The sequence below is a fragment of the Magallana gigas genome, chromosome 5 (assembly GCF_963853765.1).
Source record: "Magallana gigas chromosome 5, xbMagGiga1.1, whole genome shotgun sequence".
Taxonomy (NCBI): Eukaryota; Metazoa; Mollusca; class Bivalvia; order Ostreida; family Ostreidae; genus Magallana; species Magallana gigas.
The window spans coordinates 39,118,754-39,133,981 of record NC_088857.1 but is presented as its reverse complement, the minus strand read 5'-3'; the positions used below and the strand labels follow the sequence as shown (position 1 = coordinate 39,133,981).

The window sequence follows — 15,228 nt, the reverse complement described above, 5'->3', positions numbered from 1 at the left end:
GCCCCAACTTGGGGCAATTGAAATTCACAGCAGAAACGGATTTCTAATGTCAAATAACGAAGTTACAACCCTCTAAACTACAAAGGCTACTGTGAGAAATATATGGGGTTTTCCCCAAAGATGGCTGCCAAGGGACATAACTTTTGTAAAGTGTGGATTGGTCTATTATCTTGGAAAATATCCCTTTCAACTATTTCAGTTGCACTTCTTTCACAGGTATAAGTGTATTTTTATAAAAAAAATCGTCCAAATGTGCAGCATAATTATCTTGGGACAGACTATAACATATTATTATAATAGTACTACCCTGTCCCATACCACCTTAAAAATTGTCTATATAGATTTTTCTCTGTTGTTAGGTTATTCCTATTTTTACCAATCCCTCGTAATAATCCAATAATCTCATTGCGGTAGTCCCATGAATCCATTCCCCACCCAAGCAAAATCCCTTCTATAATATGCCTGATTTTTTATAAAATTGAGAATCTCGGCTCGCCAAATGTTTTTTCACTCACTTTACCTTGTTCGTTATGTAATCTTTAGAATGGCGGCTTTTATCGTGTTTACATAGCATGAGAGCTTCTGCTGATAAAACACACAGAAAAAAATAAGCAGACAGTGTCAGTAGGCCTAGTTTGATTGTGCAGCTGACTGAGGTAGGTCTAAAACTTTTTCGTTGTACTAACAACCCGTATGTTGTCAAGACATTTACCAGAGGTGTGTTCAGCAGAGAGAGCGCCCGCGAGCGCTCGCCAAAATTTGTGGTGCGGGTATAGGGAATTTTGGCGAGCGCTCGCGAACACTCGCTCTGTTGAACAGGCCTTAGGCGTTAAATAGGGCCTAATGAAATCACCCACCTGTATCCAAGACTGTCATCATATCTCGCGGAGGCTCTTGTTTATTTGATATATTAAATTACCAATTCCTAGATCAATATTGTGTTTAAGAGGCTACATAAAGATATTTGGAAAAAAAATGCCTCGTTAGTTTAAAATTATAGCCTAGTCTTATTAGACTTAGCTAAGAGAAAGTGAAACAAGCGCCTTAACAGATATTTTCTATTTCTAAACAATGTTAGAACTCGCATAACATGATAGCAAATTTGACCGGAAGCATAGAACTGTAGAGTGCCAACCAATTTAATTATACGTGTATTTATATATGGAAATGCATCATGCATGAATTTTCGTAGTCTTATGGAATAGAACTTTGCAACTCAATTGCTTCATCTGAAAGTTCATGCATTATCATCATTTTACTCTTCCAGACTTCCATTCACACTTTTTTATCTACCGGTACTCTCTGAAATTGAAAATCATGTAAAGTTCATTATCTTCATTATCAGTTGTAATAAAGTAGTCAGCAAACCTGATTTACTTGATATATGGCAAATCAAAGATTAATTCTCAAAGTTCAAGGATATGTTCTAAAACTTGCACTATATGCATGCAACCAGTTCAAATATAAGAACATGGAGAAGTACATTATACCCTGTCCCAATTAGATATTAACGTAGCATACATGTATATAATTTTTCTTTAAATATTGGATACTTATTAAAATATGTTATTATACCTTAAAATTCAAAGAATGTTCCCTCAATACAATTTCCAAGATTTTCCCTTTAAACGCCCCCTCTAACTTATCAGCCAAAAATAAAAAGCCGACGGGATTTTGCATTTATATGTGCAGCATGTGCAAGTGACATAAACATGAGGAAAGTTCTCGTTCATCTTCACTAGCCAAGGGTGACGATCCACGCTGTTTCTCTATTCACCCTTTGCATATTTATTACTAGGATAATTCTGAAAAACTGCGCAAGATATCCCAGGTATATCTGAATGGTGTACATGTATAAACATGATAAATGTAAACATCTTCCATCATAAATCTCTGTAATTAGGGCTTTTCGACTTTCGGTCGAAAAGACCTATTGTTTTCGTTCTGTTTTATTATTATTATTCTTCTCGACAAAGTTTCGTCATGGATTTTTTGAAAACGAAACAGAAAAATAAAAATTTAATGTTAGATTCTTTTAGCAATTGTTTAGTTTTCGCGTATGTCCTTTTTTTGGACTTCCGGTCTATATACTTCTGGTTTACACATGCAAAAAACAAAATATTAAAATGACCTTTGTATCTATTCTATTTTTTGATTATAAACTAAGAAATTTTGGATTTAGATACATCATAGTATGATATACAAAATCGTAAGCTACAACTTTTTTGTATCTCTTGCTGTTTTTGAGATATTAGACTTCAAACTATGAAAAAAAGGGGGATGAAAAATCTGAAAATTGATATAACCACCAAATTTTTTAAATGAGGAATGGAAAATGTTAAAACTGTCATAATCATCATATATTTGAAGTTTCTTTTGAAACCATTGAGAACCTCCGGTTTTATAAGTTGATAAAAAATCGTCTATGGGTGTTTTAATGTTAAACTGAATTCACGCGTGCCACTTTTTCTCAAACAGTTTTCAAGTAAATATTTTCATATTTAATATTTATATTGAGGGACCTAATTTGTAGACCGGAAAATGTTTTGAGATAAAACTTTTGAAAGATAAGGGATCTAGAGGGGTCAAAGCTAAAAACAACCCTTTAGCTGTATCTTTTTTATTTTTCATCCGATTTTTAAAATCTTTTCGGTTTTAAGTTTTGAGTAAAGAGTACAATTTAAAAATTTTGGTCTGTAGGGCCATTTTTTGACTTCTTATAGGAGTATTAAGGGTGTGAATATTGCAACTTTTTAAAAGTTGATAAAGTGATTTACAAAGAGTTATCTCGCTTTGCTCAATGAACGTAGAACATTAATACGCTAGGCATACCACGTTTTCTATTTGAGAAAGAAATGCTTACTTTTTTATGATTTTTTTTGGAAATATTCTTTTAGAAATTAAAAGTATATTTACTTTTAAAGTGCTGAAGTTATCTATTTTTGACATTGCATTATTTATAAGGTTATATTTCTAATAGGCAACTGATTATACCAAGGCGGTGAAGAATTTTATTTTTAAATAAAATATAGATACGATTTTACCTGACATTTACAATCAAAAAAGGGAAAAGGGATGTCGAAAAGCCCTTACTTTTTGTTGAAGACAAAAAAAGTTCTAGTTATTATTATTATTATTAGGGCTTTTCGACTTTCGGTCGAAAAGACCTATTGTTATTCTTCTGTTTATTAGGGCTTTTCGACTTTCGGTCAAAAAGACCTATTGTTTTTGTCTTTTTTTATTAGGGCTTTTCGACTTTCGGTCGAAAAGACCTATTGTTTTTGTCTTTTTTTATTATTATTATTTTAAGACAAATTTCTGTCAGCGATTTTTTGAAAACTGGAAGGAATATTGATACAAGTATACATTGGTCTTGCAGCAAATGTATCAGTCTATGAAATGTCCTATTTTGAGTTTCCGGTTCGGGTACTTCCGGTTTTTACAAGGAAAATTGCAAAAATTGTTTGAAACTCAATTCTTTGTTTATTTTTTCATGTAGAGCATTCAAATTTTAGAATTACCTTTATCATAAATAGTTGTTGAAAATTGTAAGCGTAGACAACTTTCTATCTCTTACTGTTTTTGAGATATTAAGTCCTAAACTTTAGAAAAGGGGGGATGAAAAAAACAAAAAAAATCAAATGACCTTTAAAAATTTATTTGACACCTGCATATTAATTAGATAGATGTAATTAACATATATTCAAAGTTTCATTGAATAGTATTGAGTACTTCCGGTTTTATGAGTCGATGAAAATTGTCAACGGGAGTTTCTATGTTAAATTAAATTCACGCGTGTAACGTTTTCTCAAACAGTTATCAAGCAAATATTTTTGTATTTGATATTTGCAATAAGGGACCTAATGCGCAGACCGGAAAAGATCTTGGAAAAGAACTTCTGAAAAATAAGGGATCTGTAGGGGTCAGTATTAAAAACAGCCCTTTAGCTGTATCTTTTTTATTATTCATCCGATTTTCAAAATCCTTTCGGTTAATAGTTCAAATTAAAGAGTACAATTTAACAAATATGGTCCGAAGGGCCACTTTTTGACTCCTTATAGGGGTTTGAAAGACCTAAAGATCAGAACTTTTTTAAGTTTCAAAAATTTTTTTTAGAAAGAGTTATCTCGCTTTGCTGTATGAAAAAACAGCATTGATACTGTAGGCATACCAAATTTGGTGTCCGGGGAATGAATACTTACTTCAATATGATTTTTTGAAAATATTTTTCTGGAAATTAGAAATATAGCCACCTGTAAAGTTCTGGAGTTATCTTTCTTTTCACATTGCACTACTCGTAAGTTCCTATCTAAGCAACTGTGGATACCAAGGCGTTTAGAACACTTGGAAATAATTAAGAGAATACTTTTTTTGAACATTTAATTAAAAAGGGATAATAGGGGCTGTCGAAAAGCCCTTACTTTTTGTTGAAGACAAAAAAAGTTCTAGTTATTATTCTTTTTCTCGACAGAATTTCCGTCTGCGATTTTTTTAAAACGGAAAGGATTTCAGAAATAACAATACATTAGTCTTATAGCATTTTTAAATGTCACCAGTATGTAAGGTTCTGGACTTCCGTTTCCGGTACTTCCGGTTTACACAAGCAAAATAGTAGAAATTAAATGAATCAATATATTGTTTTTATTTTTAAAGGAAATTCGTTGTAATTTTAGAGTTAGATCAACCATGTCGAGTTGTTTAAAAAGTAAAACGGCGGCGAGTTTCTATCTCTTATCAGTTTTGAGATTTTAGGCCTCAAACTTGAGAAAAGGGGGGATGAAAAAATAAAAAAACTCAGAAAAGCTTAGGAATGTTGTAAGACGGATATATATAATATATGTAATTAAGATATATTCCAAGTTTCATTGAATAGTATTGAGTACTTCCGGTTTTATGAGCCGATGAAAATTGTCTATGGGAGTTTCTATGTTAAATTGAATTCACGCATGTAACGTTTTCTCAAACAGTTTTTAAGCAAATATTTTTATATTTTGTATTTGCAATAAGGGACCTAATGCGCAGACCGGAAAAGGTCTTGGGAAAAAAATTCCGAAAAATAAGGGACCTGAAGGGGTCAGTATTAAAAACGGCCCTTTAGCTGTAACTTTTTTATTGTTTATCCGATTTTCAAAATCCTTTCGGTTTATAGTTCAGAATAAAGAGTACAATTTAAAAAATATGGTCCGAGGGGGCACTTTTTGACTCCTTATAGGGGTTTTAAGGGTCTGAAAATGATAACTTTATCACAATTCAAATTAAAGAGTTATCTTGCTTTGCTCAAAAAACAATTAGGATAGATTTTGTGTTAATAGACGTAATTAAGATATATTCCAAGTTTCGTTGAATAGTGTCGAGTACTTCCGGTTTTATGAGCCGATGAAAATTGTCTATGGGAGTTTCTATGTTAAATTGAATTCACGCATGTAACGTTTTCTCAAACAGTTTTTAAGCAAATATTTTTCTATTTTGTACTTGTAATGAAGAACCTAATGCGCAGACCGGAAAAGGTTTTAGGAAAAAAATTCCGAAAATTAAGGGATCTGAAGGGGTCGGTATTAAAAACAGCCCCTTAGCTATAACTTTTTTATTACTCATGCAATTTTCAAACTCTTTTCAGTTATTAGTTTAGAATAAAGAGTACAATTTAAAAATTAGGTCCAAAGGGCCACTTTTTTTACTCCTTATAGGGGTTTTAAGGGCCTGAAAATGATAACTTTATCACATTTCTAAAAATTAAAAATTCAAGAGTTATCTCGCTTTGTTCAATGAATGAATAGCATTAGAGCTTTAGGCATACCAAAACACTTGAATCTTAAATGAGTACTTTCTTATATATGAATTTTAAGAACTCTATTTTCAAGAAATAAACGATGTAGCTGGATAAAAAATTCTGCAATTGTCTTTCTTTGGGCATTTAATTTCTTAAATGTTAACGTGTGGGTATATGCTCATGATATTTTTTTAATTTTTAAAATACAGATTTTGAGAGAAAATATAATGAATTTAAATAAGGGTTTTAAGGGCTGTCGAAAAGCCCTTCCTTTTTGTTGGAGACAAAAATAGGTCTAGTAAAATTTGTTTTCATTCCTGTGAGTTTTTCAAGGTGAAACAGATGATGTGTCATTAAATAAATCTTGGATTTTCAATCCCTTTAATGCCTATTTCAATTGCACTTAATCGACAGGTTTGTACATTTCATCTTAAAAATTGTGTCAAAGTGGCAGAAACAATGATTTGAGCTAGACTTTAATTATATATTAAATAGAAGAACAGAGTAACAATCCAAAATACTACTATTTATGTAATTGTCACATGAGATATCAGATTCATCAATGACTGAATGTGTGATTTTTTTCCAGATATGCTGCATAGAAAACTTGTTACATTTCGCCATGCTGTGGGTAGCTCCCTCAGCCTGGTCAGATGTAGTTCAGGGGGACAGTACAAGGATGTCCAGCTGCCTGACTATAACACCTCTGTAGAGGTGGATAGTCACCGCCTCTCGCGCCCCCAAAAACCCCCACCCACCCTTCAGTGGGAGGGACTAAAGGACTTAGAAGAGAGAACTAAGGTATTCCTTTTTCTGATTTTGTATTCATATGGTCTGAAACGCCTGGCCAGTCTTGCATATACTAACTGTAGATTCCTAATTAATATCCATGTAAAATCCCGAGAAGCACCTTTCGCAGATTTAAAATCTGCCAGTACTTTTTGAGATCTGAAAACTACATGTATAAGAAATGAGGATAAAAGTTCTGCGTTCGTGATTTTATATTCTCACGATTTGATTCAAAAGAGTGGGATCGCAGAATTAAGTACTCATGTAATATAAGGAATTTAATTTGTGTGGGAATTAAAAGGCACAGATAGCGGTTGATGGTTTAGTATTATTAAGTAATATCTAACATGGACTAATTTTCCTTACCTTGAAGATTTTTCTTTCAGGGTTCCCTCATCCCTGAGACACTGAAAGAGATGGAAGAGGATGAAAACTTTAAACTAACAGCAGCTAAACTGAAGGAAATGGGACAGAAAAAGATGACTCGAGAGGAACGAAAGCGCAGACAGAGAGCCCTGTCAAACCTTGATATTCCAAATTTTGAAACTTTCTGGAAGGTTAAAAGGGCAGAAAATGTAGAGGGGGTGGGTGAGTACATGTGAACTTGTTTGTCAAAAATAATTGTGCATCATTATATATCAACAATTACTATATATATTTTTTGTGGAAATTGTCCAGATCAAGTTAAATTTGTGAGAGGCCTTTCAAAACTTGTATGAGCTATTAAAGGTGCCCACATTTTTAATTGTCCATGTACACGTAATACATGTATACATTGAGCAGTGGATCATTTGTTTCAGCAATTTACAAAAAAAAAAACTCTGATGGAACAGATATTCATTCTTTTGTTGATAAAAACAATTATGCAGAAAATTTTGGTTGTGTTTTTGATTTTGAGATGAAATTAACTTGGTTTAATAGTCTTTGAATCATTCAAAATCAACCTAATTGTTTCATTTCAACTAAGAAATACAGATAGAGGATTGTTTTTTGTTTTTATAGTTTGTGAAAATATAAGGTTTACTTTTTTTTTATCATCATTTATATAATTAAAACTTTGTACATGTACCTAAAAAGGTTTTGTATATACCTCAACCAGTTGTAAACAGCTGATCATTATAAAAAAGGGGAAATGGTACAAAAATTGTCTTATTGATAAAATTTTTAAAAAGATGTTTGCATATAAAAATAATAAAAGGAAATATTTTTTTGGCATTTGGCACATATGTGATGGTGCTTGGTAAGGAAAATCTTTGATTTTTTTCTTATATACTATTCATAGAAACAGAAATAGAAGATTCTCTAAGGAAAAAGACGGTAGAGATCCTCCAAGCCAACATAGGACTGTACTGTAATCAGGCGTGTAATCACTGCTTCGTGGAGTCGTCTCCAAAGAGGAAGGAGATGATGCTTCAACAAACAGCGGAGAGGTGTCTGCTTATCCTCCAGAATAGTCCCTCCATCCACACCCTGGACCTCACAGGTAGAGCGAAAGCTGGAACAGCCAGCCACACCAATACATGTGGCAACAATCAGCTTACAGCTATACTCCAGTTCTACATGAAGTTGCATTAACTACCTTTATCTTAAAAATGTATAAAACCCTAACGCTAATCAAATGTTGACAGCTTGATCATGTATGAAATATATGGGATAACGTTGTATTTTAAAAAGCGATGGGAGTAATGATGAAGGACCAGACTAAGATTCAAACCCTGGCCTCCCGAATCCCTAGTCAGATAATGATATCGGAGAATTAACAAGTCGTGCTTATTTAGTGTGGCCATTAGATTTAAATGTGTGCTGGTACTGAAATAGTTAAGTCGTTTTCAGTAGCCACCCATTTGTTGCTTACAAGTAGTAGTATCAACCTATTTATTATAAAGATTCTGTCTCTAAAAGCTGGTATTTTTGTTTTGTAGGAGGTGCCCCAGAGCTCTGTGACCAGTTTAGATTCCTTGTCCGTGGTGCCAAAGAACTGGGAAAGAAAATCATAGTGCGAAGTAATCTGACATCACACTTAGAACCAGGTTAGAGTGTGGACCAACCAATGGTCACATATCACAATTCAATGCTCTTGTATAATGTATATACAAGCGCTGTATTTATATGGAGTGGTTTCGTTGTTTTCTGCAAATTGTTTCAAAGAGATAAGTACTAATAGTTATCTATCCTTTTTTTTTACACTTAAGTCTCTGTTGTCTGTCTTTAAAAATTTGATGGAGTCTACATCTCCAGTAGATTTAATCCCATAATTCCTTTTCCTAGGACAGGAAGACACAGCTGAGTTTATGAGAGACCATGCTGTGAACATAGTTGCCTCCCTTCCCTGTTATACAGCAAAGAATGTCAACATGCAACGAGGGAAAGGGGTGTTTGACCGGAGCATTCAGGCACTCCGCAAATTCAACTCGCTTGGATACGCGGAAGAGTCGTCTGGTTTAAAGTTGGATCTTGTTTATAATCCTTTGGGTAATTGATGTTCATTTGAATGCTACATGTAGTATATACCAGTACATGGAAATATAAGTTAAGAAAAGTCTGATTTATAACAATATTTTTATAGATATTTCACATCTTCTCTTGAATGTGTTTGTAGTTTGATATTTGATTTTTTATACAGAGACATTTTTATCCTTCTTTTATTTTTGCCCAATTTTCCTATGGTCAATGCTTATTCAAGTTACTTCTGTTAAACCACAGCTGCATCGAGTGAATTGAAAATGGGATGAAATCTTTTACATGATCCAAACATGTGTTTATTGCTAAAATTTGTGTAAAGGTGCGTGTTAGTAATCACAAAATTTTAATAGATGATCATTGTAAAGAGAATAATATTTGTATGAGTTTTTGACAGCTTTGTCTACATCTCTACAGGCGCCTTCTTGCCCCCACCCCAGGGACAACTAGCTGAAAAGTACCGAGAGGAACTCTGGAATTACTTTGGTATCCAGTTCAATGAGCTGTTCACCATTACCAACATGCCGATCAAAAGATTTGCTGACTTTCTATACAGGAGGTACAGAGTTTTAAAACTTCTAAAAAATATGCCAAAAATTTTGAAATGTAAAGATTATAAACCATTTGTCATTGAAGTAGTCAGTTAAATTTGAATTAGATTCAATTTAAACATAAAAACTGTATTATCTGTTGTATGTTCTAACTGCTAATTAATGGAATAAAATCAAAGTAATTGGTCAAGTTTTTTGTTTCTCTTGTTTCATAGGATTCCAAGCTTGCAGGTTTTATTTCTAGTTTTTAATGTGTTTATTATACATGTAGTGAGTAATGTGGTATAGCTTATATTTAAGATTGTTTTAATTCAGTCTGAATTTTTTTTTTAGTTCTGAAAACAAAAAGTTTTTGTAGAAATAAATTGATATCTATATTGAAAAAAATTGTCTTTTTTAACAACTTTGCTACTGGAGATAGGTTGAGATAAGTTTCTAAATTGTTTTATAATGTGTAATGACCTACAGAGTATAATTGAAGTCTGTTTCATTCCTTTTTACTTCACTTTTGCATATATTAATTATATGATTTTTAAAAATTTTGTTTCAGGAATGAACTTGAGAGCTACATGGAATTGCTGGTGAGGAACTTCAACATCCATACTGTGGACAACATAATGTGTCGCAACCTGATGAACGTCAACTGGAACGGAAAAATTTATGACTGTGACTTCAACCAGCAACTGGAGATGGAGATCAAGAAGAATGGCAGTCAAGGTAACCGCTGTGTTGCTCAGGTCCCTATTGTGTTCAAGGCAAAATTAGAAATGCACCGGAATATCTTAATCGTGGGGATTAACTGACTTGTTTTATCAACAATATCATGGTTGGTTAAATAAAATCTGATGTCAAGTTTTAATCTTACAAAGACTAATTGGTCACAATAACCCTTCTGTTTGAAAATGATATTTAAATCGATTTTTAGTCATAAACTTAACTATCATTAAATTACAAAAGAAAAAGTTATAGTTTGAAAATTTAATGTTCTTTAACGTTTAATTTCCTTATATTTCTGTACAGTCGGAACCTTCTTTCAAGAAGGTTAAATATTTTAAAGGTGGCAACATTCATTTTGTTCATTGGTTTTGAAGATTTTGTTTGAAAAGTACAAAAGTGCAAAAATACAAAAGTATTCATATTTATTGATAAATGTTCCATTGTATTTTATATTCCTGTTGAGTATCCAGCTTCTTTAATTAGCTTAGATTTTTTTATCTTCTAGATCCCATGACAGTGTATGAGATTTCGTCAGCCAAAGAGATGGAGGGTATGCACATACAGACAGACAGTCACTGCTTCGGTTGCACGGCAGGGATGGGCTCCAGCTGACAGGGAACTGTAGTGTAAAGGGCCAAGGCTCTTTATACTTGACCAAGTACAGGCCTGGGACATGACATTATTATTTGCTAAAATAAGGACTCATCATTCTGTTGTTCAATGTCAATTTCACACTTGACCTACATATCATATCGAGTAATGGTACTTCAGAGGGCTCCATGGTCATGGCCATTTTTAGACTGTTTAAATCTCCTGAAAAGAAAAGCTCTGTATAAAGATAAGGAAAATGATAAATTTTTAAGCTAATATATTTGGATTTTTTCTGTACTTAATGTTGGTACATGTATATGGCCCAAAATATCTTATGTCAAAGTTTAAGGCAGATCTGATGGTAAATTTGTTGTCCACTTAGCCTCTTTAAATGTGTTCATTTATTTAATTGTGCCCTCTTGTAAAATCAATGATTTATTATTTTGGCAGGAATCATACTTTTTTTAAAATCTTGTTATACTGGTAAGTATTGCTAGTCAAGTTTATTGTAACATATATATACATGTTTATTTCATTTGAATTTTTACTTTAGTCCCAATTTAATGGTGCTTAATATTTGAAAAACAATATAAATCTAGTCTGTGACATTACAATATAAATCTAGTCTGTGACATTCAGTCAAAAAGATTTGTTGGTTTCAAGACAACACAGTTGTCTTTTTAAAGTGTCCTCAATTTCATTTATCCCATCCACATGTGAACAAATGTTCTTTGGATACATTAATATGGAAATATATTAATGAGCAGGCCTGTACAAGTTGTATTCACCTACCTTTAATGGGATGCATATGATGAAGACTGCTGCATCAGCCTGTGAAAGGTTGCAGCAGTCTGATGGAAATGTATCCAGAATTTAGGGGCAGGTACTGTACAATGCAGCGTGATTTTTTAAACTTTGTTTTTGTTTTCTCCTATATTCATTGTACATACTTTGATTTCAACAATATTCTCGGTCATCAATTTTCGTGGATTTAGTAAACCTCACAGTTTTGAGTAGATGTAGATTTGTTGATTTTAATTCTGATAAAATCATCTGTTGTCAAAGATCTTATATTGACGAGTTTTTTATTTTACGGATTGTCTCAACAACGAAATCCATGACAATTGGTGTTCAGGGAACATTGATGAAAGAACAGTATTTTGTTTTATAATTGTTGATTGATATTCTTAGATGGGGCATCTTTGAATACATATTTTTAATAATTCTATGTATGAATGCTTTCATTTCTGTACATATAAAAAAGATGTTCATTTGTTTATTTTTTGTAATACATATTTTTGTCATGATCTTGTTTTTATTTAAAAAATAAATATTTAAATAAATAGCGAGAAAAACGAAGCATAAAGACTTTTGTTATGATACATAATGATTGTTTTTTTGTTGTTGATTATCTGATTATGTCATCATTGACATGTATAATTTAAAAATATATTATGAGATATACAAACAGAAATTTAGTATTTATAATGACTGCTCCCTCTTAAGTGCTTTTTTGTTGACTTGCTGTTTCAACAATTATGCATAAAAATAAAGAAGTTAATTATAAAATATGACGTGTAAAATGCTATTAATTGTTTCAATCTGTGTCATTTATTCTCAATACGACGCAGTTGCATGTATAAATCATTGGATAATGATATGACAGGAGAAATTGGACTATGTATTATAAAATTATCAGAGTTTTATACTTCAAAGTGTCAAATTAAAAATCACTTCGGATGATTTTTTTTAACTTTGTTAACTTCTTTCTGTATTGATTGAAGTCATGATCTGTCCAAAGGTCAATTCTGTCATGTTTTGTTACAAATCAGTGACTTTAATCAATATGTAGGCCTACTGCTGCATAATTTGCTGACTGAGAAAAGTTTAATAAATATGAAAATTTTTCTTCAAATTGACTTTTTGTTTTATTTGAAATGAGTCACACAATATATACAAGTTATTGTTAATAGTCTTTAAAAAAACAAGATAAAATTACAAGTGAGTTAGTTTCAATTTAAAGAACACATCAGAAGAGGGAACTAGGATGTAACCATTCAATAAAAAAATTAGGTTTGTACAAAACTTATACCACCTGCAAACCGAAGCCATTAATTTTTGATAAGGAAATACTTGAGTTACTATATTTCTTAGCGGGGATATCATTAATTTTGTGAGCCTGCTACCAATACCTTTAGTTTGATTTGAATATATTCGACTACATTTGTACTCATAAATGAATTCAAAGATTTAAATGAAATGACGGCTAGGATGAATTAACTCATAGGAATCTGCCGTTTTATATTTTTCTCATAATTAAAAAAATATACCCTTTACCTAATAAACACGAGGTGAAATCGCCACCATCGTTGATTCATTTTAAACTGTCACATCAACTGGAAATTTTCGCTTGAAACTCATCAGTAAAATTATTTTGCGATCCTTTCTCTTTTCTGATCGATCTTCAACACATTAGCTTACAACCGATTCAACTCAAACAGAGCATTGCACCTGCCATTAATCTTGGTGATTTGATTCCAAAGCAAGGGACTGTCTTGTTGTAAATTTTGAATTAAACGGGTGGCAGTCTGCTACCCGGTAAATTCAAAATTTACAACATGACAGGACCAAGACATTGGTCAAACAGAAGAGACTCTTCTGTCTGTTACACACTGTCCCAAATTTATTTTTCCATCATATTTTGTCAATTTGCTTAATACTAAGTAGTTACAGGTGCATTTATTGGTGAGGATCCGTTGAAATGTACGTAGAAATTTTCCGTTTTGGCATGCCTCCTCTCCCATCTACGAAAGCCCACTGAGCTCATTTTCGTAGGTAAATTTTTTTCGCGAATTAACGCGTTAGTTTCGCAAATAAACGCGAAACTTTCGCGAATAAACGCAAAACTTTTGCGAATATACGCGTAGATTTGCAAATACACGCGAAAATTTTGCAATATAACGCGTAACTTTCGCGAATTTACGCGAATAAACGCAAAACTGAAATATAAATATTGTCATTTCATACAAGAACCCCTGCGAAGAATAATGACTGAAAACAAACATATTTAATTTTAAATGAAACAAAATAATCTTATTATAGAAAGATGTAAATGAATCAGATTAAACTTCATGCAAATTGATATGAATTCAAACGTAGGAAATCTTTTAAATCTTTGTACTGATTTTCAAAGGACATAATGCATCGCGCTTCTCACATTCTCATTGGCGCTGTATTATACAAAAGTACTAAGATTCTAAGGATTTCCGACGATTGAATTTATATTAATTTTATAAAGAAAAAAAAAGATAATCAGTGAATGCCTGTTCTAACACAGGGTCGGCAAACAAACGAAAAATGGGTCTCTAAATCAGTATCTACTTGGAACATCTAATATCTAAAAGTGTTATGAAGTTTTTATATCAGATCTGTTAAAGTAATATTTTTGTCTTCATAAATCAACGTAACACGGATAATATAAAAATAATGAATGATGATTTATTTAAAACTAAAATGTGTTTGTTTTCAATCATTGTTTTTCATAAGAACTCTTGTATGAAATGACAATATTAAAGTTTCGCGTTTATTCGCCATTCTAACGCGTTTATTTGCGAAAGTTTCGCGTTTATTCGAGAAAATAAGGCGTTATTCTCGGAAGTTTCGCGTTTATTCGCGAAAAAAAAATTTTTGTTTACATGTACCTACGAAAATGAGCTCAATGGGCTTTCGTACCCATCCCCTCTACTTTTATCTTTAAAAAAAATAACAAAAATTTTAATACATAATTGTGTTGATATTATAAAGTGGAAAAATTTGACATCTTTTATCATATCGGCATTTTTTATTTATTTTCACTTCGTCACGCCTTTCACAACAGATTTTTTTTCATTGTAGTTCTCGATTAAGAAATAAACAGCATTTTAAAAAGTTTACGGGGATATGAACTTGGTTGGTCACGTGATGAATCCTGTGAAGCCCGAAGGAAGAAAAATGACAGGATCGGGAGTTTGAGCCAGAGATAAGTTGTAATTGTTTTGTTCTATTCCCAATGGCTAATTTCAGTAGGTCTTTGCTAATCAAACGCAAAAAGTATAATTACGATTAAAAGTTAAATATATTTTGTTAATAGGAGCTGAAATAGCCAAAAACGACCCCAGAAACTATAGAACAAAGTCCACACTAGTCTACATTGTGACTTCACAAACACTGATTTAACATTGTTGTCCCTTGCATCTCATGTACATGTACAGTACGTGTAAACATCTTTGAAATTAAAATACTGGGAGGTTTTCGACGAAATTGTGTTGAAATCAAAACTTTTCGGGTTTTTTTCAAGTGTGAACATGATGT

At 32.3% G+C, this 15,228-nt stretch overlaps 1 protein-coding gene across 1 annotated transcript; it reads left to right on the top strand.

Annotated features, from left to right (window-relative positions):
* The first annotated feature begins 497 nt into the window (after window positions 1–497).
* LOC105337740 (uncharacterized) lies at window positions 498–12,793 on the top strand. The gene is made up of 9 exons (XM_011442607.4): window positions 498–656; window positions 6,360–6,571; window positions 6,946–7,147; window positions 7,842–8,042; window positions 8,482–8,589; window positions 8,828–9,031; window positions 9,437–9,578; window positions 10,121–10,287; window positions 10,793–12,793. Exons 2-9 carry the CDS (start codon window positions 6,362–6,364, stop codon window positions 10,897–10,899), a joined length of 1,341 nt encoding a protein of 446 aa, XP_011440909.3. The 5' UTR covers window positions 498–656; window positions 6,360–6,361; the 3' UTR covers window positions 10,900–12,793.
* The last annotated feature ends 2,435 nt before the right edge of the window (window positions 12,794–15,228 follow it).

Excerpts from the sequence above, each read along its gene's own strand:
- LOC105337740 (XM_011442607.4), top strand. The coding sequence starts at position 6,362 with ATGCTGCATAGAAAACTTGTTACATTTCGCCATGCTGTGGGTAGCTCC. Across the intron at positions 7,148-7,841 it reads AGAAAATGTAGAGGGGGTGG|AAACAGAAATAGAAGATTCT; the intron begins GTGAGTACATGT and ends TACTATTCATAG. Across the intron at positions 8,590-8,827 it reads GACATCACACTTAGAACCAG|GACAGGAAGACACAGCTGAG; the intron begins GTTAGAGTGTGG and ends TCCTTTTCCTAG.